The sequence below is a fragment of the Larus michahellis genome, chromosome 8 (assembly GCF_964199755.1).
Source record: "Larus michahellis chromosome 8, bLarMic1.1, whole genome shotgun sequence".
In the NCBI taxonomy this organism is placed as follows: domain Eukaryota; kingdom Metazoa; phylum Chordata; class Aves; order Charadriiformes; family Laridae; genus Larus; species Larus michahellis.
This window is the reverse complement of record NC_133903.1, coordinates 53,293,169-53,320,856: the sequence shown is the minus strand read 5'-3', so window position 1 is coordinate 53,320,856 and position 27,688 is coordinate 53,293,169. Positions and strand designations below refer to the sequence as shown.

At 38.6% G+C, this 27,688-nt stretch overlaps 1 protein-coding gene across 27 annotated transcripts in view; it reads right to left on the bottom strand.

Annotated features, from left to right (window-relative positions):
• The window catches only part of FGGY (FGGY carbohydrate kinase domain containing), a 327,883-nt gene that overhangs the window by 111,405 nt on the left and 188,790 nt on the right, over positions 1–27,688 (bottom strand). For all 27 annotated transcript variants that reach the window (XR_012588585.1, XR_012588583.1, XR_012588584.1 and 24 more), the window contains 4 exons: positions 23,136–23,348; positions 21,130–21,241; positions 19,196–19,347; positions 7,357–7,445 (listed from right to left, as the gene is read on the bottom strand). Coding sequence is in view for 24 of the 27 variants with exons in the window: in XM_074596613.1 (XP_074452714.1) it covers positions 7,357–7,445; positions 19,196–19,347; positions 21,130–21,241; positions 23,136–23,348 (566 nt within the window). In the remaining 3 variants the exon portion in view is untranslated. The remainder of the gene's footprint in view (positions 1–7,356; positions 7,446–19,195; positions 19,348–21,129; positions 21,242–23,135; positions 23,349–27,688) is intronic.

Sequence of the window (27,688 nt, the reverse complement as noted above, 5' to 3'; positions counted from 1 at the left end):
CTGCAGGGGAGAACAGAGCCAAGCCTGCCTTTGGGCTTGGGGGAGTAAGAACCTGAAAACAAGATGATTCCTTTCATATCACCACATTTCTCGTCCACAATCTAAACTTACAAACACCCCTGTTTAACAGCATTTCTAGCGGGGGTTGCTTATCAAGCAGCCTTTGCTTTGTCAAATTAAGACACATTGCCTTGGATTAGTGAGACTCCCTGAGTTCAAAATGACTTCATGGTTGGCTCAGAGTTCACTGTCTCTGTGGCAAGTTGCCAGTAATACATCTACTACCGCGCCTGCCCCCAATCCTTTTCTATACTGACCGAGCTGACTCTTTTTTTTTTTTTTTAGCAGCAAATGAACACAATAGAAAACTAAGGGCGAGATAACTGTCACAGCTAATTAACAATCCTAACATCTTTAAAAAAAAAAATCAAAGTAGTAAATATTTGAAAATCTGAATGCAAGTCCCTGAAATGCAATGTCTCAATGTATGTCAAAGCTGTGGGAAAGGGACAATGCAGGTTTTCTTCACTGTGCAGACACAGTTAGACACTATGAAGGGCTCCTGTTCTTGTGGAAAACACATTAAGCTTCTTTTGCTAATATTTTGTAAAGGGCATTTGTACAATAACAATAGCTAAAGCTTCCTGTTTGCCTGTGTGCTTCCTGGCTAGCATTAACGAGACCTGCTAACAATTTTCTTATTTAGCACACAGAACTCTTTCAGATTACCCTGTAGACTCAAGGACATGTCGGTTTTAAATAAAAAAAAAATAAAACCTAACAGTAATGGCCCACATTGCACCTGCCCTTCAGAGTCCTGATAACTTTTACAGCTATAGGTTTCCTATTTTCTTACACCGGATCAGGCTGTGTGTCACCAGTCTCCAAAGAACATGTTTTGAATTTATTAAAAGCCTGATAGAAGTGGAATTCTCTCATTTGGCAAAGACACCGTCACAGGGACACTTGCTTTTGGCTCCGTGACAAGAAATTCATGGTACTTTGTTTGTCCAATCCACAAAAACACCATCCCTCCCTTCACAACCAGCCCTTCAAGATAATTCTCCCTTCTCCAGAGACTTCTCCAAACAAGTCTGCAAGCCTGAAGTCTTGGGTTTCATTTCATAAACAGGACACAAAACCCGAGTGCAATTCAGGATACTGTCACTGCCACATGGGCTGCCGTGCTAACCAGGAAAGCTTTCTGAAACATTCCCTAGCCCCTTTCTTTACAGAGAGAGACCTAATTTTTAGACCAGGCACCTTTTGAAGCAGGCACAAAATATAAACAAGAAGAAGCCAAGAGCCAGAGTCCCAGCCAAAGGCTATACATTAGTCATGGCAAGGCTAGGAAGGAAGGGAAGGGCAGCTGGCCCCAAGAATCTGGTGTCTGTGCTGCTCCAGTTACCACATCTCACTAACCAGGATTGCCCAATCCTTTAAAAAGACACAGGCATCCTTCAGATAATCATTTAACTCACACCAGTTTGTTTTTTCAACAGTGACTCTAAACATAAGCTCCTCTTCCAAACTCTCTCTCTTTTCAAAGTTTCCAGCCTATCTGGATAAAATATTTGGTGAGGACTCCACTAACCACAGTGATGAAATACCTCAGAGCAGTAAAAGTAAGCAACCTCGTAAGAGTATATGTATGTATCGGTTTAACAGATGAAGAACAAATACAGGGATGAACAAGAATCAAATCCTTAAAGGTATTCAGCTGCCTAAACACCTCCAAAGATGTAGATTTAATTCACTTCTCCACTTCTTCAACTCACATAACAGAGCAGAGACTTGAATATAGATCCTTGGATTCAAAAGCACCTTCCTAGCTTTAATGTTTTATTACAAACTTTCATCACTGCAATTCAGCAATGGACCGGACTCTACTTCTGTTTCTCCCAGCATATTCTTCATCAACCCCGGTAATATCAGTGGAGTTCTCTGGATTTAAATCTGTAACAGAGCCATCTCTAGCCCTAATGATAAGGAAGTGGGAACAGGTTACAAATAAACCTTAAGGACGTAATCGCTGCTTAACATAAAGAGTCAGCTATTTAAACGTGCACAAGCCAAGGAACTAGCTCTCATAAATGAAAGAAAAAAATTTGTCAGGGTATTTTCCTGTTGAAAATATACTGTATATTAAAATATATCACTCCCTCTCACACAGACAGGGCCCAATATTAGTTATGTGGTTCCCAGAAATGTTTTTTTTAAGAACTACAAACACTTGTCTTTCACTTTACTGCCTATAATTACCATAACAGTATGAATTTCTTTCTTATAAAACTGATTTTATCTGAAGAATCTCATGATCCCAAGATCTACTGGAAGGAGATCATTTACAAAAGATCCCCCAAAAGTATATGAAACATCTCTGTAACACCATTTTCCCTGTCATGATGGCTAGCAGTTGAAGACTGACTGGACAACTATTTCCACAAGAACATTATTTGGGTCAACACTCATATATGAGATGAAGTCTCTACTAGATAACACATTACTTTCCCCAACTATGGAAATATCTAGAGTGTAATAATATAAAATATAATTAAAAAATTATTCTGCACAAATATTCAGTTTGTTCCAACTCTTTTTGGTAATTTTGGGAGGTGACTTACAGCATGATGTTGAACACTCTCTACCTCAGTAATGTCAGCCTGACATTCTTCCTTATGTTTCCAGATCTTCCTCCACAGGTTTAATCTCTCTTTGGTTACAGCTCATCTTAAACCATGTAAATCCAGCAAAGAATAGCTAATTTTCCAATGACTGAGTTGCTTATGCTTGAAAGTGGCCCTGAAACAGAACACTGGATCTAAATACACACGAACTTTGAGAAATTTGTGTGTGAATTCTACCCAATTTAACAGCTCAGCCATATTCTTATCTGCAATATAATCCTTCAGAAAAAGGACTTCAGAAATACAGTAAAATTGCAGATGTGCATCTCTGATAAGAATTCTCCATCCATAATACAGTAACCTGTAACTAAAGCAGATTGGCATTTAGATTTTATTAAGATAGCTTTATCCAAAATACCATATAAAGGAAAAGTTATGAGAGGTTAAAGATGGTGGGTGGAAGAGAGTGAGTCACACTCGCCAGGAGTAAAAGTGCTGAGCCTCTGAGAAGTATTGCTAACGTGTCTGTGAAAAAACAGCCCTCTTCCTCTCCACAACAGTATTTCTGAAATAAGACAACTGAGTATTTGAGTGGCAAACCCAATACTCGTTGTCACAGCCTTGGAGGGGCAGGAGAAGGGAAGTTCCAAAGTTCTAAATTTTTTAACTAAAGAGCTGTCAGTAACATTTTTTAATGCAGAGTAGTCATCTGTATGAATCATGCAGAACAGTTCAATGGTCTTTCATCAAGTCAAAGGAGAAATAATAAAAAAATAAATATTTTTAATATGAACTATCACAGGCAGCAGTCTTTTAAGAACAATGGGAATCAATGATTTGGAACTTATCCTTTGCAATTGATGGCTGGATGCTGTTTGGTGCGATATATAGCGCTCTCAAAGACAGCCTCAGAACATGTTTGAGCCTCCACCTTTCAGGTAAGTATCTACTGTTTATCATACGTCCACTGGATAAAACATGGCTACAAGGCAGCTCAAGCCAGCAGAATCAAAGGTGAAAGACAAACAATTTCATACTCAGAAACACACATCAGGAACTGCTTTTCAAATACATCAAATCCTGATCTCACACACTACTTAACTTTGTGCACTGAGTAATCTCACTGAAGCCAAAAAGACTACACATAGTTTTTAAAAGTTAAATACATACAGAACGTTTTAAAGAGCCCCTTAAAAATTCAAAGAAGCAAGAGTAATAGTTTCAACGTGTGCAGAAGTCTTTCCTATAAAAGTGCCCTTGGAATTGCATTTATTTTGGTAAAATCCCCATCACCAAAATAAATTTAAAAAATTAAATCTTTCTTTTATCAGGGCCAAGTTATGTCTGATGCACAATGACTAGCACTGTGTCTTGCCCTGTGAGTAGGGATTTGTGCTCAAAGGGAGAAATATTATACTTGATAAATTCACATTTCCCTAGTATTATAAGCATATGAAGGACAAATTACTTTAGTTCACCAAACTACTAGGAAATTCCCAAGAAACAGGTGTGCACAGGGGAGAGCAGAGGAAGAAAAAAAATTAGGTTTGATTCCAACAAGACATTTCTTGTCCTTATTTTCCTGTCTTTTCCTTCCTCCTCTGTCACCCCCTAAGACATTCCACTAGAGCCAAAACAATGGGCTTAATTTTGGGGAGCACATTAAGGCAGCAAAGGAGGATGTACAAGGAACTATTTTATCCAAAATAGAAGACTTTGTCCAGAAGCTCTTTTCCTAACATTCCGTTCTCCCATAGAATGTTAATTGAGACAATCAAAAAGTTTTTGAATAATCAAAACGTCATTTCTAAGGGAATGAAGTTGTCAGTAAAAATTCAGTCAACTGCACTTTGGAGTATTATCTTCAGCAGCTTTTTTTTTTTAAGAGAGATTCTCTGCCTCACCTCCAGAAAGTTACTGCTAAGAACACAAAGCCAAAGCCAGGCAGGAACAAGGAGCTGTCATTACCACCGTACCCTCCCTCTTCAGTCCTACTTCCAAAGCAAAACCTGAGCTTCACTGACCTTAGACAGTCCCGAAGGCCACTGCAAGCCATGACAGCCGGACACCAGCTGACAGCACCACAACACTAAGTCTACAGCATTACTCTTACCCCATCCTTTTCTTCCCTTCCCCGCACCCACAAATAACACTGCCCCCTAAATTAAGGCATCCATGAGGGACAGTAGACAGGAACTCTGTTACCATACTCCAAGCTCCTAACTTCCTTTTAAACCTCCTGCCATACATTTTGGTTTCATACAAAGGCTGAAGAGGAGGCTGAAAATTTTAATCTTGGGAATTCAGACTATACTCCTGTACAGGTTAGAGGGGCATGAAAGAATACAATCATCAGTTCATAAGATCTGTTTGCCTTTTCACTATTATTAGCGATATTTATTGCAACAGAAGTTCCCAGGAGGAATTAGGGTCCTACAGCATTGGGCACTAACAACACACCCAAGAAAACACCTGCCCTTCCCCAAAGACTTCACAGAAATTATAACCACTGACATGTACGTGCCGCAGAAGATGAACAAATACTACATTGGAATAGCAACTACCAGGCATGGCATAACTCTAGCAAGAGTTTTGTGAAAAAACAAAATGGGAGTTTTCAGGAACAAGTAAAAGGAAGATGATAAAAAGCTTTACTGTACTAAGCACGCTGTTATCTTTTTTTGCATCCAGATTCCCCACCACTGCAGTATCAGCTGTTAGCAGCAATCCATTAATTCTGCAACTTGGATAGCTGCATAGCTGGTGTAACTCCTATACTTCAATACAATCATTCATTTCCCAACAGCTAAAGAAGTAGTCGTAATAACTAGTTAGTTACATTTTTAAATCTGCAGGAAGGCACTGCTGTTCTCCTACATCTGCTCTCACAAGCTACACTAGGTTATAGGTTAAGAAGGGCAGAGAGAGGAAGGGGCAGAGAGAAGGAGTTCTTTTATACAGTAGGACTGCCACTATTCAAAACAAGACAGAACAGGCTATGGAGCAAGGAGGGCTCCGGGAAGAGCAGGAACTCTGTTTATCAATGCTGGACATCCCTCTGCTCAAGCAAGATAGGAATTCTTTTTCAAATATATCACCATTCTCTCTGAAACTGCTTCCCTTCCTTTAAAAATAAATCGCAAATAGTATTTGACTCCAAGCTCACCTAGGCTGTATTCTATTTTATCTTCTTCAGCCATTAGCACAAGGTGACCATTAGCACAAGGTGACCATTTCATGATTTGCTCACACATTTATCCCATCTATTAGTCATCACCTGGCCACAAGGCCAAATTAAAACTGTGTTTGGAACTGAATTCCAAACAGGGTCCCTGGCCAAATAAGAAGGGTTGAATGAAGACACCCTTAGCACATATAAGAGCAGATGAAAATGTTCTATTAGTATACAAATTGCAAGAATCTGTAACCTAATAAAGTGACATTTATTTTCTGGGTCATCATATCCCCCAACTACCTCAAAAGGGTTCTCTTCAGGACAGGTGGCTACTTTTCTCACACATGACTGTACCTGAATTTGAGGAGCCCTTGATCTCTCACACCCTTACAGAGTGTATGGGAACAATGCAGTCACCTTTCTCCATCCAGTCCCCTGACCAAAGGGCGCGAGTTCTAAATCAAAGCCTTGAGTACTTTCACAAGATGGAGACCTCGCGTGGCACATCCTCTGGGAGCCTGGGATTTATCCTCTTGACGTTAGAGTTGGGTCAGGTGACAGGACTGCTTAGACTGCAAGATCTTTGGGATGGGAGTTGTTCTTCCGTTACACGGTTCACAGTCATACAGCATACAGCAGAGTCTGACTAAAAGTCCACAGGAAGGAGGATCTGAGATACTATCTTTCAGTTATCATCTAGCACTTTCCTGCTCTATAATACCAGTTATTTAACAATAGCTGTCAATCATGGAGACTAACTAGGAAGAAAAAGAGCACTCAAATAAAAAGAACCATGTCTGATGTAGAGGTATCTTCAGTTTCCAGAGAGACTGAAACTGTCCTGTGACCAGTTTTGATTTTACACTAATTTTTGCACAGATTCAGCTCCACAAACTGCAGTGGAAATAATTATGAACAGCACTGAGCTGGGCATGGAACTGGTCCATACGACTTTATTTTAAATAAATAGTACTGTACCCCACTTTTCACAAGGACTTGTTTATCTGCAAATGTGCTTCACTTGTACTGGCCACTTTAATCAAGATTTTAAAGAGATTCTCTGACAGGGTTTTGCTAAACTGCTCAGCAAGTATCCTAGGATGCTTTTGGGGAACAATACAGCTGCCATGTTTTACAGTGAAGCGACCATTTTAAACAAGATTTTACCAGATCTCTCGCACATGGCAAAGAAGTGTTTTCTTCCACTTCTCAAAAAAAATCAATAAATTTGTCAACAAAAACAGATTTCAAAGAATTATTAGAAGCATATTTCACAGTAACTAGAGCAATCATATTTATGTTCCAAAATCGAGTACAAGACAAATTAACTGACAGTTGTAGCAACACACTGTATCTGTGAATTACACTGCTCACAGGAACAACTGTGTTCAGGAATGCACAATGGAAGCAGGAGATAGGTTCAAGATGTTTTGGAGCAGGCTGAATTACAGACAGATGTACATAACAGCATGTCCAGTCAAAATGAATTAAAGCAGAAACACACATAAGAAAATAGACGTAGAAGACCAAATCATATCGTTATAATTAACGTACCTTGCAGTGACACCTGTGGCTTTCCATGATAAGAAATCCGGAAGATCAAAGAAGTAGCCTGCCTTCTCCCAGCACGATTCTTTCAAGTTCTAACAAAAATATTTTTAGAAATGCAGATATTAGAGGTCAGGCATGATCATGTCCTTATTTTAATGCAATTTAAAAACCTGACATTTATGTAAAAATTACAATTTTCCACACCCAATATTCTGATCATCCAGTCTGCCCTGCTCACTTCACAGTGATTTACCGCCTGAAGAACTGAGACTCTCCCCCACCACAGGCTGATCACAAGAAAGGAGTTTCCCATGAAGAGTTCATGGAGGCACATTTCAGATCAATAATGTGGGCTCTCTCAGTTCCCCGTCAGCTGCTCAATGTCAGAGCAGTCTCAAAGTCAACAGAAAACCTTATCAAAAAATATTTGCTTGAAGAATGCCCTACTTTCTAAAATTAACCATTTTAAATTTAATATTTTTGAATTGTAAGTACAGGAAGAAAACAAACAGCTCCGTGAGCACAAGAACAAAGCTTTCGAATCTATTTCAAAATGACTGAAATATGATTGAAGCATGTAAGAAAGTGTGAGCTTTCAGTGAAGCTTTTTTCCACAGCAGGGACATTCAGGAGCTCTCAACTGCCTGGATTAGCCAGTAACAATCAGCTTTAAATCCACACTACAATCCTACAGTTGCCATCACAGCATGCACATGAATTCACACGAACAATTAACAGAAGTTTATCTTTGCAAACTGCCCCTCTGCAAAATTTCCTTGAAACGCATAACAATACACAAAGCTGTATGAATGCCTAGGCTTCCACTTAAAAAGAAGTTCAACATTATTTCTTCAGCTGAAGGAATAACTGAAGACAGTTACAGGAAAACCCTCCAATTAAAAGTATGATACCTGCAAGCTCCTGATAGTCACGTGACATTTCCAAACTCCTAAAAACCTCTTCTACCAAGATAGATCATTTACAGAGATCACTATACTCTGCAGACAGCTAGTGGACCAGAAAGCAGGAAGTCTGTTGGAAGAGGCTGGTCGTATCACCTGGGCAAGACTCTGTTCTTTGTTTCTATCTCCAAAGCTCAGTCTGATTTCAGCTTACAATAGCAATGCCTATTCTTAAAACTACTTTTTCACAAAAACGGTCTCCACACTTGCCACAGGAATCAGATGATGATGAATGGGAAGAAAGTTTCCCCAAGAGTAATGGTTCATTTTAGTGTGACATAAAGAATGAGCATCACTGTCCTACAACACAACAATACCATCCCATGGCCACCTCTGGCCTCAGTACATTAAAATAACTAAAGAATATCAAAACCAAACAAAATTCAGTGCTGTAACCACAAGGTTCACAATTCAGACTTCCAAAGGAAGATAAGAGTGCTTTAAAAACCTCCAACAGCTTTTTAAATAATTGAAACAGTGCAAAGTTTTCTCACTTAAGAGCAGCTGTTGTACTAGAAATGCAAATCCTAGCTGGGGTCTTTTGGGGATGGAGCCCTGCCGGATGGCACAGCGTCAGCCAGAACACAAGTGAGGTCAACACTTACATCTAGCAGGCTAAGACAGAGCTGGAGAGATACTTCAGAAGTGCATGAGATGGGAAACTACGTGGGTCTCCATCTCTGCACGAGAAATTTGAAGGATGATTTATTTGCCTTCTTGTCCTTTACCATTCAGGTCCCACCTTTTTCATCTACGCTGTGTAAGTTCAGGCCAATACTCTTGTACAAAATTCCAGAAGTAGAGGATTTTTAGAGAAGTATTAAACGCTAAGAGAGTCTCAATAGCATAAGCTTTGTCAACAGCAACCCCACGTCCACCCCGTTCTTCCCAAAAAAACCCTGTAAAAATGATGTGTGGCACACAGCTGAGCAAAAGGCCAAAGTATTTTAGTAAAGGTTCTATCAGCTTTGTTATTGCGCTTTTCTTTTCAAGGCTTTTTTTTCCAAAATGATCCAGTAAATTGTCAATAACTAACACGATAATTTAAATTATCTGCATTTTAAAAGCTGCCATCAGTTTTCTGGAGCAAAACTTAATTGCATGCAGTATCAAGAACGTACAGACTGAACTAAAATAAGATAATTCAATTTTAAGAAATACTACTTGGCTCTATAACTTAGTTCAGATACTATATGATATCAAACCAATATCTTACAAGTGCAGAAAGTTACTGAAATGGAATCTGTGAATTCCAGAAACTAAGCTGCAACTGGGTAAGTACAAAAACAGCAAAATTTTGTTTAGTTTTGGATCATGCAAAGAATCTCCCTTCTTTGAGTTTAGTTCTTCAAAGGCATCTAAAACTTACTGGGTTTCTATTCAGTTCAAAAAAGGAGTGCACCAATTACAACTTTCTAACAGAAAATGCACAACCTTTGGATGTTTGTTCCTAATCACTCAGGTTTACCTTACTTTGTAGACATTTGTGGCTGCTACTTGCATCAAATTTAACTTTATATGTGAAGGCAAAGATGTGCCATAGTCATAGTTTAGTACAAGGTCATTCAGCCTGATTATTTTGATACTAAATGCCATTATGTATTGTTAATATACCTGACAGTCTTCAAGAAGCAATGGGGCTAGTTTGGCTATTAGTGACAATCAGAAAAGAAACTGGATTTTAAGAATAACTGTCCTCTTCAAACAAATCTGTTTCATCAAAGATACTCCTTGTATCCTTATTTTATTACTTCAAGAATTCCCAAAAGCCACGTTAGTGACACTAAAATACATTGTTTCATGAACATCCAAATGATTCATCCTTTGCCATCTTGATGCTTTGTCATCACTAATTAGTACAGACAAAAAAAATCATAGCATGCCCTGATGCTTTTTCCAAATTTAAAAGTCTCCACGTTTTCGACACTCAGTGAAGTTAATTCTAATTTATTTTCACTCACAGTCAGGAATCTGTGACCACATTAAAAGGATTGTGGAAAAGATCCGGGAACGTTCCCAATGCTGTATTCATATCCTGCGACTCACCCTCCAAACTCACTTGTAAAGAAACTAATTCAATCTTTCTATTTTCCAGGGGTAGTTACTTATGGAGTCCCCTTTCCTCATGTCTCTCTCTCTGCTTTGGGTTTTTTTATCAACTATACCTCCAAACAATCACTTTCTGAGATCCTTACAGATAATCACAAATACTCTTTGGGCGCAAAGAGTTTAAGAACTCTTGGGTGCAAAGAGTTTAAGAATTATGAAGTACAATGTCTTTTAATCTTCCTAGACAAGAACGGTCTAAGAGAGTGAGGGATCAGGGAACTGATACAGAGCACAAGAGAGACCTCCATTGCCCATGTATTCCCTGACAAGTCAAAAGATTACCATGAAGCCATACTGCACAATTTTGTATTGTGTTAAATGTATTGGTTCACTTCTTAATTGAACTGAAAATACACACACAGGCAGAATTTCACGTGAGCTCCAACACCAATATAAATTTTTGGAGAAACTTAGAGACACATTCTCCTTGGGAAAGCTGAAAATGCTTTTGTCGTGATTTAACCCCAGCCAGCAACTAAGAACCACTCAGCTGCCCATTTGTTCCCCTCTGGTGGGATGGGGGAGAGTATCGGAAGGGTAAAAGTGAGAAAACTCTTAGGTTGGCATAAAGGCAGTTTAATAAGTAAAGCAAATGCTGCACACACTAGCAAAGCAAAAACATGGAATTCATTCACTGCTTCCCATTGTCAGGCAGGTGTTCAGCCATATCCAGCAAAGCAGGGCTCCATCACCTGGAACAACGACTTGGGAAAACGAAGGCCATCACTTTGAACGTCCCCCGCTTCATTCCTCCCCCAGCTTTACATGCTGAGCACAGTGTCATATGGTATGGAACATCCCTTTGGTCAGCTGGGGTTAGTTGTCCCAGCTAAGTCTCCTCCCAACTTCTTGCGCAGCCCCAGCCTACTCACTAGTGAGTTGATGTGAGGAGCAGAAAAGGTCTTGATGCTGTGTAGGCACTGCTCAGCAATAACAAAAACATCCCAGTGTTATCAACACCGCTTCCATCACAAATCCAAAACACAGCCCTATACTAGCTACTATGAAGAAAATTAACTTTACCCCAGCAGCACAGCTTTCGCATTCATATTTTACTGGTTTGATGAGGTAGTCTGTTTCTATACAGGAAATCTTTGATTTCTACTCTTACTGAGTATGTAATCTTCTTGTAAGACGAAGGGATCTTCAGACATCTAATGGTTTTTTCCACCAGAAGGAAAACATGTATATAAACACCAAAAATGTCCTGACTTCTGTTGTTGCTAATACAGATTAAATATGAATCAAATTATCTTAAATGCCGTTATAGACAGCCTTTGTATCTGATCTCTGTTGGCCACAAGATTAACTAAAGATGGGCTAGAAGCAAGACGTCTGATTTAGCACAGGGTATCAGTCTGAATTTCATGGCTACTTATAAGCCAAAACCCACAAATTCAAAAATCATCCCAAACTGGTATGTTAGAAATCTAGATTAAAACCAGGAGGGACAGATGGAATCAGAAAAAATGTTTTACTATTTTGTATAAAAAAAAAAGCTGGTGTGAGCACTCAAGTTTGACATCAGGTCAAAATCTAAATAATCTGAAAATCAGAAAAGATACTCATTCACTGAAGAACCACCTACTTTTCCCAATTCACACCCAAATTTGAATTTCAGTCTCCCAGGCAATCTGTGATAGTACGCTACATAGCGTATCAGTCTCTCGTTTTCTAAATTACAGAAAACAAATATACATTTTGTGAAAGGAAGAAAGAACAACTGAAGACTTAATGCACACACACATGGGGATATAAGAAACTGATGTCCCATGAACTACTCCATTTGAGAAAAATCAAGGACTTAGAACTTGGATCTCCCACACTTCAAGACTTGATGCCAAGCCATGCAATAGAGCTATTCTGAGATACCCAAGATAAGCTCTGAGCAGAAATTCTATCCTTGCCAGAGCCAAGGCTGCAAACTGATCAATTTTGCAACTACCCGTTCCACTCTAATTGGTAAAAAATTAACTAACTGAATTATAAGATTCATCTTGAGGCTGGAACTGGGGCAGAGGGGAGAGGGGGAACTTGGAAAGTAACTTCTTAGAGTAAGGCTGTGACCATTGTGCCAGAAAAAAAAGAAAAAAAAAAAGAAAATTATTCAAAACCTATTGATTTTAGTTATTAACTGCAAAGGAATGATATCCTAGCTAGTCACTCTTTGAAGTAATTTTTTTGCTACAGGAAGGTTCTTCTTTGCTCCATAGTAAGAACAGAGTTGTAAAAATACAGTATACGAAGTCTGCATTTCATTTGGAGAAAGTTATCAAGCAAATACTTACTCCCAGTCCAGCATCCCCCACCCATTTAGAACAAGCTGGAGCATCTCTGATTTAATGGGACTAGTATTTTTTAGAAATAGCTGATTTATAATGTCATCACTATGAGGAAAACATAACAAGCATCTTTTCATTTTGGCACAAGCTACAATAAAATTTCCAGCCAGAAATTAGTAAACAAGATTTTTTTCTTCTGCTACCTCTGGGAAAAAAAAAAAAATACTGAGGCTAATTCTAGAGCTGGACAAACCTTCACTGGAATTTTTACATTGCTCTGGTTAAGCTACGCTCTCACTGCTGTGGTGTTGGGTTTGCCACAGCATAGACATCCATACAGTCATGTTGTACTGACAAACATTTGCAGCAAAGTAATTTCCAAGTGAAGGAGTATGTACCTTCGTTTTCAGTTTATATGCACGCATCTACCTACCAGAACTATCTACACACTCATTCAGGCAGTGAACATCCAATTTCTTTAGCCAAAACCAACAAAACAGCACAACCTGCTTAGCAAAGCTGCAAAAAATGTACCTGCAACTACAGAAGTAGAAAACTATTGCAATAATGTTTTGCAAGATATTTCTCAACAATGAAGAAATCAAAGGAAATAACAGCAAGAGGAGTGAATTTAATTGTTTATTTTGAAAGATCCAGTGAGCAGGGACTACTTCACTTTTCAGTGAGGTTTACATTCAAACTTATCTTATTGACTTCAGGAAGACTTTTTCAGAATTATCTTTCAGCTAGTTTCTAAATATTTGTGAAAGGATAATGATTCTTTATTTCAACTTCATCTCCAGTTGACATTTTTAATTCAGCTGACCACATCCAAAAGTCAAATGTGACCGCATCCACAGAAATTAGCTTTTTTAAGAAGTCATATATTCACTTTGCTTTGCATTACAGATTTAACAGTGGATTCTCTTTATCACCACACATGGTCCACTCAGGCAGAGAAATACAACGCTCCCCGTTAAGTGGACCGCAGATGTGCACACTTTAACAAGACTGCCCCACAGGCTACACAGTAGCTGCATTCAGTTGATCATTTAGTGCAAACAGCTGTCCCTGACACATAAACTCCACTTGCAGTGATGGCTTTCTCATATGAACACCTATCTGCAATCACAAACATCAAGACCACCCAATTAATTTCATGTAGACTAACCACTAGATGCCAGAGGGTAAAATGATTCAGCAGCGATCAAACTAAATTGAATGTAAGCCAATACAATTCAAATAAAAGATCTCAAAAGGCCTATTATGACCTTCATAGTTTAGTTTCTTAATTCAAGACCAAAATGGAATAGAGATGAAAAGCTGGAAGAATAGAATACACCCTGAAGCCTCTAGTCTCTAGTTAAATCTCTATTCTGTGTACAGTGGGAATGTAAGGAGAGGAAATGTTAAAGAGAAAACATTATATGAAAAAAAAAAGCCTAAAAGAAGCAGATGAGAGCAACTTGCAACTTCGAAATAAAACTGCAACATCCCTCTGCAAATAAATGCAAGTCAAGTGTAACAAGAAAGCCACAAGAGATAAGGACCAGTATCTACTTCTTGTACATGATGTTAGGTCATTCCTCACAGTGAATGAGGTCATCTTCAACTTCAATTCCAGTAACAAGATGATGGAATGGAAAAACACAGTTAGGTCACTTTAGCCCTCTCCCCCCGTCTTCATTACTTCCAACCAATTCAGGGTAAATTTGCAAAGTCATATTCTTTAGTAATACTTTTAATTGCTTAGATGAAAATTCTTCAAGTAATAGAAACTCAATTCCTCTCTTAGAGAGACAGCCTAATCACTTGAAACTTAGCAATGCTGCTGAATTGATCTATCTCAGACCCTTCCTCACAGAGGTCAAGTTTTCAGATACTACAGTTAGGAGAATCCAGGGCAAAATGTGAGAAGACAGGATCTCCTAACGTGGCCTTCCTAGTCAGGTTAGCATCCTGGAAAGGCAGAGGGAGGCTTTGATGTCAATGTACACACAATTAACCTACAGGTATAACGACAGTCCAATGGGTCATTTAGTATCAATACCTTAAATAACTTACTTGCAAAAGTGCATCTAGTTAGTCTCCTAAATCACTAGTTTCCTAAATGACTCTTAACAAAATAATTTAGTTTACAGTCACATTTGTGCAACTTATCTTGTATTAGCAAGACTGCAGTTTTGTATGACTGAAACCATGGAATATGGAACATGAAAAAGTCAAGGGAAATCTTGAATATTTATTAGTTAGGCAATGAACTCAAAAAGAAACATTTATATTTATGCCAGCCTAAATAAACTTTGAAGCTCAAGAAAACAATGTTAAGAGTTCCAAAGAACTGTGGATTCACTGAAAGGAGAATATTTCATTAAGACTAATTCTAAGGTTCTTCTAATTCCATGATGTTTATTGTTATAAATACATGAGGTTTGATTAAAAGAAAAGTATCAAACATTTTCCCAATGACACAAAAGTTAACTCTGCTGGTTACTTCAGTGGATTTATAAATTGTTCTTACTTATTAGTACCAGGTTTTTTTATCATAACTACAGATATCAAGCAGTTACTTTCCCCACTGCACCCTATCTGCAAAACCCAGATCAATGCAAGCAGATATGGAATATGCACGGCACCAATGCCAGGCAAAGATGTACAGTGGGAAAAGAGCAAAAACATTTAATAGCAGAAACTCTAAATTCCTGGAGAGTTCAAAAAAAGTTCCAAGGAATTCAAGGCAAAAGTCAACACTGAATCTTCATACATGAGGGTCTACCCGCTGTCCTGGAGCATGACTGTACAAAGTGTATGTCTGTGCTTTTTGGTTTGGTTTGGTTTGTTTATAAACATCCATGTGTTGTATACATTGTAGCCACACCAAGCTTTCTGATCAAAAACTTTCCAGAAACCTGATGCCTACCAAAGGGACAAAGGCCCGAAGCAGCTTCTGGATACACCTCGGTTTAGCTAGTTTTGATTGTGGCCAGTCATAGAAGAATGTGCCCAATCCATTGTTTGCCTTAAGGTCCTGGGATACTGTCAAGTATAGGACAACATTAGGGAGAATATTAAGAAAGGAATAAGGAAGGAAAGGAAAAAAACCCATCCCTGTGGTTCATGGCATGGGGATGTTGACTGGGGCATCATATAGTTCACTGTCTCATATACAATTCAAGAACTAAAAGGCAAATGAAATTTTAGGAGCCTATTTCAGAAAACAAAGACACTTGTTCACACAAAGTACAGTTGGAATCATCACCACAGGACACAGAAGGTGCAAAAAGTGCATCTGGGTTCAGAAAAGATTAGCTAAATTCATGGAGCAAAAAACTCACTACTAATCAGACAAATAACGAGTCAAATGGATTTCTGGTCTGACCCAATACAGTTCTTGCATCAAGCAGCAGGCTGCACCACTTGCAGTCAGATGGCTGGAAATAGTTCTAGAAACACTGGGAGTGTTTTCAGATAAAACCTGAACCAACTGTGTATATTTGCAAAGGTTGGCAGAAAATTCTGGGAGAGCGTTTTACAAAATAGCAACAGACTTTTGGGATGCTTTGAGAGGGATCTTATTTTAAAGCAGCTCCTGAGACTGCACTGCTCACTGGAGCAATCAGTATCTTGGTACGAAGGGTTATTTCATATATAATATAGAAAACACGAACAGAGGTTAGGAATTAAGGAAGACAAATAAACTACTCAGATCTATGATACTTCAAAGAAATCTTGCTGGTAGTATATTTGGTGACATTTAGTTACCAAAAGCTAGAGAGACTGAAGGCCACGATCACAGACAGACACACACTGGGGGCAGACACTATGTGAAACTTCCCCAGGCAGTTCTGCCAGCATATCTCATTCCTAACATTCAGTGGTCATAACAATCCCATTTTTGCCCTCTTCTCAGCGACACTAAAGGCCACGTTTTTAAAAAGAGTCTAATTTTACACTCATGAAGTTCCCATCTAGCCAACTGACTCAACATGTGGCCTGCGCGAACCAGGTACAGTGCAGTTATTTTCTGAATATCAGTTGTCACAATTAAACAGAGGCACAATGGGAATTCCAGGTTCAACTTTGGAAAGCCTTCAGATATTCTCAGTTAAAAAGGATAAAATAAAAATAAAATGTTTCTTTCTACCTGCTAATCTTGTGACTCTCCCAAGGGATGTGAAAACCAAACTTCCTTTTTGCCAGCTTATGTATTATCACTGATTTAAGAAATAATCCTGCAATCAGAATAGAATATTTTTTCCTTGTGGTGCATCAGCTAGATCAAAATCTCACTCTGCTACAGCTCTGGCAACTGTATAGTATTAGCAGGAGGGAAATACACTAAGCACAGTAAAGAAAAATGATACAACTCAAAAAACATGAAGGAAACATTAAGTACCATTTTATAAGTAGTTTTCCTGACCATACCTTTAATACCTGTGTCACAGTTTATTCATCTATAAAACATTAATAACAAAGTATCTGAAGAGACGTAACTAATTTATTATTTGTAGACCACTTGAAGACGCTTCACTGAATAACAACATATGTACAAACTGGTGTTTCAGCTCTCGTTTGGAAAACCTGACATTCAAAGTTAGTGTAAAATTTGCCTGCCTTGGCAAAAAGTGAGAACGCTTGCATTACATGAGGCTGAATTTCAGCTGTCAGAGGCTAACATCAACCTTTGCTGCCCTAAAAGTCATGTAATACACAGGCACCTTACTGTGGTTGGCACTGAAAATAAACCATCCAATTCTTCATGCAATTCTTTCACCCTCCTACTCTGCAACAAGTATAGAAGCAGTAAGCAAAGACTCGATCATGTACCTCTCTGAAGGCAAGAAGTTTATCACTACATGCCCACATCTCAACTGATTACAACCAACTCCATAATAAATGTTATTGTTCCTTTTCATGAGCTAGCTGAGGTGCTACTGTAAACGTTGCTTAAGGTGCCAGAGCTAAGCAGGGTAAGCTTAAGCAGTTTAACAGTATGTCTCTGCTAGTCCACTCAGGATGCAGGAACTGTCGTGTGAGCAGCTCAGCAAGCAGATAATGAAGTAAAAAACCCTCTCTTAAGGATAATAATCTCTTTAGCTGGTACGTCAGGAGCTGAAAGGAGACATATGAACAAGCCCTGTTCCGTAATGCCCTTCTGCCAGGCAATTTCTGCTACTGGCTGGCATGTAGGGTAAGGTGAGTTCTATTTCCTACCCATGTGCTCATGGAAGGAACAAGCCCTGCAATACTTGCTCTCCCCTTTATACTATAGCAATTATGTCAGAGGGCTTTGAGGCCATAGCCTAGACTTACATCTCTGTGTGACCACATTTGGAGACCCAATAATCTGGCCTTTCCTGATCAGTCAGGTACTGATATTCCAGACCTTGCAATATAAAAATGTTTTAAACACAATGGATTCATTTAAGGTTTTTACAGCTTACTTTTTATTATTTATAAAACGACCAACATATGATACTCATAGCTCAAGATGGAACGTACTAGTAAATGGATATTAGTATTTCAGTACAGCATCTACAAACAACATTAATTATCCTCTGTTATCATTACTCTGTCAGTACCTGCTTCTACCAGTTAATTCCTTTGACCTTCCCCAATCTGCACCTTGTTACTATATGATGTTTCATGTTTGTAAGGACAGGAGACTTAGCTTGAAGCTGGCAGCAAGTAACTTACACTTGGGCTTTGTTAGAATGACAGCAAGCATCACTGACACCAAATGTAAAAGCCAGATTGGCGGGAGGTTATAAAAAATTCAAGTGGCAAGCATTTCTCCTTTTATCTGACAGTTACTATTAAAAGGCCATATGTCATTCCATAACACACAAAATTTAAACGCAAGAGACAGAGGTAGAGTTCCACATTATGAACAGAGCACCTTCCCTCTACAGTCTACTTCCTACAAATAGGACAGAACTAAATTGAAGCTCTAACTGAACAGTTTCTCTATGAGCAGCCAAAGACATCACACATCCCCTCACCGCTGGATGCAATGCCTCAAAGGCAGGATCTCTGGGCAGGATACCCAATGCTGAGATGGTGTTTAAATTGCTATAAATCTATCCCAGAAGTGGCACTTACACCCCTCTAAGCATGCCCAGCTACAGTAGTTGGAGCAGGAAATATGCTTCCATAACTAAATCCTAGGATACTTCGCAGACTCATTCTTTACCTGTAACTAAATTTGTAGGTATATCTAAGCTTAAAATTAGGTAAGAAAAGCTTATGAAATGTTTCAATCAGGAAACACTAGATTTCAATAAAATCAAAGATAATTCCAAATAACTGAGAGGTCAAAAAGAACCTCAAAACATTTTCATCACAACTTAAGGCTGGCCTTATTTTGCACACCTTTGGGTTCAACACTAAGGCTGAAGACTTTTGTTTTAGAAATTTTGTTCTCCAAAATTAAAAAACAAAGGGTATTAATTATTAGTAAAAATGCATCACAGTCTTAGATGTACTCACTTCCTTTATCCAGAGCAATTTAGGCGGCTGCATTTCCACAGACATCACTCCCCCTACATAGTTCAACACCTTATGCTGCGTTGCATTGATGCGCTCAACTTGACTGACTGCACGATGGTCCATCCACATAATAACATTCCTATAGTTTTGTCCTTGGAGGGAAAAAAAAAAGAAGATAGTTTAACCCCACCTCAGTACTGCAAATTGCTAGACTCTAAGCTGCTTCACGCTTTCACTTCTACATAGAAACCTCGAATTCTATTTGCTTTAATAATTCACAGTAGATATCTAAAGATAAAATTCTAGCCCTCTGAGCCAACTTTAAGACATGTTGAGCACTGAGAATGCTGACTGAAACCAATCAGGCTTGTAAACACCCAAGAACTTTGAAACACCATGCTCTTGTAGACTGTATCTCATTCAAAGAACTCAAACTTCTTGACAAAGTATTTAGTTAAAACTATGAAGCCTTTTGGTGACTACGATCTAAAAATGTGAAAAAATCTGAGCAATTATGTTATAAACTGAAATTAACTCAGTTAGTCAGCTAGCTAGATAGTTACAAGGATTCTCTCTCCTTTTCTACTGTTATGAGAACTACCCTAATTTCTTTTAGAAATAGTTTCAGAGGGGTAATTTGCTGAAATGCTTTTATTTTGGATGTGGAAGGAAAAAGCATTTGGCAAGTCTGCATAGGATGTGAGAGCAAGAAGCAAAGAATATTTTATCAAAATTAACCTAGAGAGGACCTGCTAGACAGCTGGAACAGTAATCCAGGTGACACTTTGGACTCCTCTCTTGCTAAGTACGCTGCACACTCAACTTCATGACACAACCACTCATGCATGATCTTGAAACCATACTCCAAGACAGGGCAGAAGTATGAGGCACACCATTATTTCTAACATGGATTTAAATGCAAATTCCAACTGTGAAACTGCCTGAAACCACACCGTTGCATGTCCATACCAGTGTGATAGTATTCAGTGCATTCTTGTCTTTCTACTTAACAACAACACTGTGTAAACTCAAAGTTCTTGGAGATATTAGGGAATAAAAAATGAGAACTGATTTGACTCAATAGACCAAAATAGCCCCAGACATCATTAGGCATTGAACAGACTGTAAGAGACTCTCAAACTGAAAAATAAATAATCTCATTTAAATTTAGCAAAGGACATTCTGGGGGCAAAGCTGGTTTTTTGAGAAGGCTAGGAGGAGATGACAAATAGATCTGAGAATAGAAAGGGAACATCAACAGAATTGTGATTATGGCTCTGTAACTACTGATTTCGCACACACCTAATCTTAAACAGGATTCACTGAAAAAAAGTGCATCATAGACTTTTCTTGAGTCTTCTGAATCATCTACTCAAAAACTTATAAATTATCAGAATTTTTAGAAAAAGGTCACAGACTGTTTCTTAAGTTTAGAACTGTCCTAGACAAAGACAGAACACCAGGGTAATAAAACACACAAGCTGAACCTCTTGCCTGCAGCTCCACGACAGAGTATGCAGTTAGACTATACCAATGCTGCATTTTTAGCATTCCTTTAGTCAATGTGAATGGGCATTTATAGACACGATGAAAGTCATGATTAGTAAAGTCTGAAGGAGGAGAAAACATGCACACAAAAAAATGAACATAGATTTCTCTAAGAAGAAATTTCTTTGTGCCAAGATGAAAGAATTTGATCTTAGGATACCAAACGTTTAGCCAAATTACCAAACAGTAATTCTCATCTCAAATTTAATTTTGCAGTAGAATGAAAAATAATAAAACCAGAGAAGAATTCCCTTGTAAAAGATTTTTCTATCATCTGTATCTCCAAGAGTCAACCCCATCCCTTGGCGTTTGGATGAAATTGTACATTCACTCACATCAGTGACAAAACATGTACGGTAACACCAATTTTTGTGCTGGAATCCTACCTTCACAGTTGACTGCCAAAGGTTGGAACTGTTTATCCACAACAACAAGGGAACATGTTGCATCAAAACCAACACCTCGAATCTGGCTGGTATCTACTCCACAGACAACTTTCTGCAAATATACAAAACACACATGAATACAAATATATCCATATATATATGCATGTACCATGTGAACTAATGACTATAGAAAATGAGTTACAAGTTAGAAATGCAAGCTCAAACTCAGAAATTGAGATTCAGTATTCTTTATCACCTCTAACCAAAAATACACCAAATTACCAAAAATCCTTTGCTTTTCAAAACCAAATTCAAAGACCCATGAAGAGTTCTTTAACAGCCTTTTAATCTTATTAGTCACAGCCCTGGATGAAAGCAGGAACCACAAAAAAATCAGAAAATAAAGGTAGCAGAAAACTAGCGATGTTAATTTTCTCTCTTTTCTGAAAGCTTGTATGTGAGCTGCATGTGAAAAATGGACACAGGATTAGAGCCAAGTGTTTCCATCAGTTACTTCACTCGGCTCCTACCTGTGGAAGCAATGATCTTCTAGAATTGCTTTGGTAATATTGTGCCACTTTTTGTTTTTCAATAGTGAAGGGTCCTAAAAATAAAGTTGGCCAAAACCTGTAGCAGTGATAATACCTCTGCAATGCACATCTTTTCAAAAGCTCTGCTACCAAGAATTCGGATAGCATACTTTTTGGAAGACTTTTCCAAAAAAATATCACGACCCCAAAAGGTCTGAACTTCATGGCTTCCAGCAGCACTGGAAAAAAAAACACAACACCCACATGGATTAAGTGCCAAGTGAGGTTGCAAGACACCTAAAATGTAACGCAGTAATAAATTGCCACTTCTCAGCAACAATAAAAATATCATTATTTTAATTAGTACCATAACGAAAGACTTTCACTAGACTTGCTACGGTGCCAGTCTCTTACTGGCTCTGTAAAGCTATAGTTTCAGAGACCATGTTTTATTGCTTATATATAAGAGATGTATTTAAAGAGGTCCAGAACAAGAACAAAGCAATTCACAATGAGAAAAATCAAATAAACAGAATAAAAGACTTGCTCTGCTTTAACATCAAGCTGTTCTTCCTTATCACTCCTGTCACTCCCTTCTTTGCCTTCCTTCCCCCTCACCTCGTCTCCTTCATTTCAGGGCATTTCTGCAGAGCCAAGCTCATTAATGTTTGAAAAGGCTGATCAATAAAAAGAGAATGAGTGAACTGTCCATCTGCAAATTACCAAGCATATCATGAATATTTAAAAAGCCAACCTTAGAACATGGAGCAGGCTGGGGCTTTATTAAGAAGGATGAAATGGCCTACCATGTGCACTGCCAAGCAAGGTCACTAATTTACTTTCACCACCAGCACGTACAGGCAGATCGTTGGATCAGAGGGCTTATTTCAATCTTGTTTTATACTTGATACTATCCACGAACATATATAATTTATTTTGGTCTTATAATTCTGGACAGGCGTCTTAATGAGGATCATAGGTGACAGAGATTATATTAGGCACCAGATTACAACTTCTCTACAACAAATGCTCCTTTGTGACTCCAGTGCAGCACAATGCACATCTTTAAATATATGCATTACCAGGTTCTGAGCAACCTTGACTCTTCAAAGAACTGTCTCATGTCTAGAACATACACCACTGAAACAAAATCCACAGATGTGATTCCTGAAGGCTGTGGGTAAGTCCACCCTCTGAGCTAACAGTGCAAAGGAAGAGCTTTCATTCTATTTTCAGATGTATCACAAGCTTCTTTCACTCTGGCCTTCAGCTCCTCACCTGTATAACAGACATTGTCAGGCTACATCTGCCATAGCCTCAAGGTGTTTTAATGCACAGGAATGGTTACAGTTATACAGTAATACCGTATGCACAGAACTGGATGTTAAAGGCCAGTGACTGGAAGACTTTAAACTTTCAAAACTTGAAGAGCTACCTGCAACACCTATCTCCTTTATTTTCTCTTTTTTTGCATACCTTTGTGACCGAGCAACAGGCAGCCCATATGCCTGCAGAGGATTGCTCGTAGTGGTCTGGCTGGGGTTCCCAAATTTGGATTGGCTGATCTGCATGTGCCACTACTGTCCCAAACTCGTCTACCAAAGCCGCGCGAACACTTGCTGACCCAACATCAATTCCAACGTAGTATTTTACTGGAGCCTGCTTCTTACTATGCATTTTTAACAAAACCTGTTGGGGGGAAATAAAAAAAAAAGGGTTAAAAACAGATAAAATGACTGATGATGCAAAACTGTGCTGGACAGGACAGGAGAGATGCTGTGCAGGTACTCTGCTTGGTAACTCTTTTCTGCAGGCAGTCTCCACTTGGTATTTTTTAATTGATTTGAAATCTTAATTAATTTTCAAATCTTGCACTAGTTGTACTTTTTTTCTTCAAATGTTTGTAAGTTTCATGGCACAGAAGCTCCTGAAAAGCAAACTGTAAATTTGCAAGTAAGAATATGCATGCTAAGATAAAGTTCATGCACTCATATAATCAAGGAACTGAGCTGTGGCCATACAGTATTATGCCCACATAAAGGGAAAAAGGGGGAAGGAGACAGGAAGGGAAGGAAAGGGTATGGTTCCAAACTCAGCAACAATCAGGAGCTGGTGTTTAACACAGGAGGAAAATTTCAATCCAGAGACTTATGGGTTTTCCTGAGCTCTGGCAGATGGGGAAACTGCTGATGCCTGGTAAATTGGATTCACCTCTAGATGAGACAGGAAGAATCACCACAGATATGTCATTGCCTCAATGCAAACAAATTACACTCCTCAATTAGTGAAAGGGGTGTTGTGCATGGCTCTACTGAATCCTGACCTTAAGAGGAATGAGGAGACAAGAGCTGCTGCCTCCCATAGAGACAACCAGCTCATGAGTGGCATATTACGGCTGAATGAGACGGTGAGTCACGATGAATTTCTGCAGAATCTGAAAACAGTTCCCCCCCCACAAAAAAAAAGTGGTGTGATGCTGATAATTAAAATAACTAAGTGACAATCTGGCACTTATTACCCACTTTTGAGCCCTTCAAAGAAAAAGAAAAAAAAAAACACAAAAAAAGGTTTAGTTTTTAAGAGCTATCCACGAACCACACAATTTTAAAGATTCAGAAAATAATTTGCTGAAAATGTGTTGAGTTATGAAAGGATCCCAGGAAATCTCTGCCTACTCTCTGACAACCTACAAGAACAAAGTGAGGTTAAGTTAATTGATTTAATTATTCACAATGAGTTGCTTACTTCACTATATTACGTTTAACTATTTGACATTTAATACAGTGACAAATGCACTGTACTTAATTTCTCACAGTTTGTTCTTAATTAATAGTTAACATTTACATTCTAATCAAGCTGGGAGAGTGCTAAGTAAAAGCTGATACAAAGTATTTAAAATGTCAGACAAGTACCACGTTTAGTGCTTGTATGAATCTCTTAGTAAGACTCTAAAACACACAAAACTCAGCTGATGCATAGTTTCTGATTTGCAGAAAATGAATGGATCAATTATAATCAGATGAATACACAGTATTTACTGAGCACCAAAATGGCTCTACTTAAAAACAGCCCATCTCTCCCAAAGAAGTGACCTGGATTATTTCTGTGCATGGAAGATGGGTTGTTCAGAGGCAGAGTTACGGGCAAAGGGGGAAAGATTTAGAAAGTACTGCTTAGTAGAACAATGGGATTATTCACATTTCAAATTAATCCTTTTTTTTTTTTTTAAATAACTAGAGTTTAGTGGCAAAGTATACCAAAAGCCTGACAGAAAAAGCGGTGGAACAGAAAACAGTGAAAGTCCTCTTTCTACCTTCAGACAGTAACAGCTGCTGTAAATTGTAAATTGCCTTCAACTTAGGAAGCAATGTTTTTTAATTGTTTTATTTCTACAAGACAGAAAACCAAGCCCTTTTTTTTTCCCCATGAAACATCTTGAGTATAGGTCAAGACCTGTCCTTGGGTGTCGGTCTGAACATACGGTTGCCGTGTAAGTGGCTGTTCCCATCTCTGGTTGGCTGGTAACCACTTCATGCTTAGACTCCCACTGGGGACCAGGGAACATTTTTTTGTTCTTTGCTCGGACGGCATTAGCATGAGGGAGTTCTGTCCCATCACTACAGCTCCTAAGCACCCTGGTACAAACCAAAGCAGTTATCACACTGCATTCTATGTGCACCACGGCAGGGTCACTAGAGGAAGCTGTACAGATCACTAGCTTCTAACAGTATCAGAAACTAGAAAAAACTCAAAGCTACAGAGCATATTGCGGTACTGTTGTAAATACTAGCTTCTCCCTTTCAGCATACTGATTCTGCCCAGTAGATCAGGGGCAATACACACTAATCTTGTTAAGCAAGGTCATCTGTTCAAGCGATGAGCAATCAGCTAAAAATAATGGTGTGCCATGAGTCTAACACCTAGGAATACTGGCAAGAAAGCTCACTTTATTTTCTTGGCTCTGGCTCTATGACCTGGTCAGACTAACAAAAGCTAATGCCTCTGTCACAGAGAGGACAATTCTCCTGATATCAGTGATTAATACCACATCTGTCAGCTGGGGATACTTACAGCACTCTACATCTTCCTCTTAGCCCTTGGCTGTAAAAGCAGTTTTAAGACATTCTTTTCAACAGATGACGTTCACTTTTTAATTTTGCACTCCATCTCCTCAAAGCTTAAAAGGCTGGCTGCAGATGCTGCTAGCTACTTGCAAGAAATTCTCCTACAAAGAAATTGCATAAGACTGTTCCTGATACTATCTCATGAATTTCCCTGTTTTTCCCTATTTCGGCACTGCCTTTATAGCTGCTGACTCATAAAAAGACAAGAATAAACCACAAACTGCAAAGAAGATTATTTTTTTAACATAGGCTTACTTGCTTCTTACTTGCTTTTTTCAAAATACAAATAGCAAAGGGAGTATTTTACATCCTGCCTCCTTCTCACACACACACACAATTACTCTGATTTTTGATTTCTCTTCCATCTATGGCAGCCTTGATTTTAGCTCATTAATGTGTTTTTGCTACTTAGAGAACAAGCTTAACAGATGTTAGAGAATTAAGCTCATAGTACCTCCTACTCAGCACTTAAAATTATGGCTTTGCATTGGATTCTTCCCACAAACATTTGAAACCTGGAACCCAATCAGCCCATGTCATGTTTACTTTCCTTTTTTTCCTTACTAAGCAACCAGGACGTGCATGTGTGAGTGACTGTGCAGGAAGCAGAGTTTGTTTATGTGCTCCAGCAGTACATATCAGTCTACGCATATCCACTACTTTATTTCTGTAAATCAGTGTACGTAAGAAGGAGTTAAGTGACAAAGTCCAAAAACAAGAACCACAAACCTATTTTAACTGGTCTTTCTCTGAGTAAAGCTCACCTAGATTTACAAAGCAAAACTTCAGTATCTTACGAAAAAAAGGCTAAAAGTAAATATTAATCCTTTTTTTTCAAGCACAGCAAGCACTACGTTACTGTTCAAAGTATAGAGTCTCTGCAATAGGATCTGATCTGCTTGCAAAAACATCATTTGATGCCAAGGGTTTTTCTGCAATACCAATCACTTGGTATGTCACCTACTTGTCAATCGGATCCACAAAAAGCACTGTCATTTCTAGGTCATAAGTGTCACCAATTAGGGACTCTGTCTAAAGGTACTTCTTGAGAACCTAAGAACTCAGCAGTGGTTGGTGGAAAATATTTAGCCAAAGTACTTTAATAAGAATTTAAAGAGGAATGTTGCCTTTCATTTTTCGTTACAGAAGATTCCTTTGGTACAAGAGGAAGCGAGTTCAGAGGTAGAAGAAGGTCCCAGCACAAAATTCTTGCTTTGGAGTCTGGACACCAAGATCCATTGCCATGTGTAAAGAAAACTTGGTTGTGCAAATAAAACTTTGGTTTGGATTTTGTATCTACTGAAGTCTTAGCATACAGCTTCTGCAGTCAATGCAATCACAAGGAAAAGAGCGAACAAGAAAAACAATTGAAATAAAAAGTCCCAAAGGTCCAGTCAGACATGTCAATTCCTCGAGTGCAATATTCCTACCAAGACACCAAAGTATTTGATGCATGGATAATGCATGTTTGTGGACCTCTCAAGAGGTGGAAAGCAGTGCTGATAATGCCACTACCTTCTACATTCCTGAAGTACCTAACTCAGGAAGCCTGGCTTCTTGCAGCCAAGTAAAAAGGCCTCCAAAACTTCAATACAGCTTTGCCTGTCCATTTCAGAATAAGGGCCCCGTATTTAGAACTTATTATTTGAATCTGCAAACAGAAAGAGAGAAAAAAAAACCCCAAAACATTTTAAAAGACACGTCCAGCTTGACCGCCTTAGTCCATGACTACAACTCCTAAGACAGGACAAGAAGCCAAAATTCCCTCCAAGCACTAAAACAGCAATGGCCTCTTTCTTTGCAAATCACAGCAGGGACAGAATGGCTTTTCAAACAAGCATTTATGATCAAAGGGCTACAGCATATGATAAATATTTATATGGCCCATTAAATAATAGTCTGTAT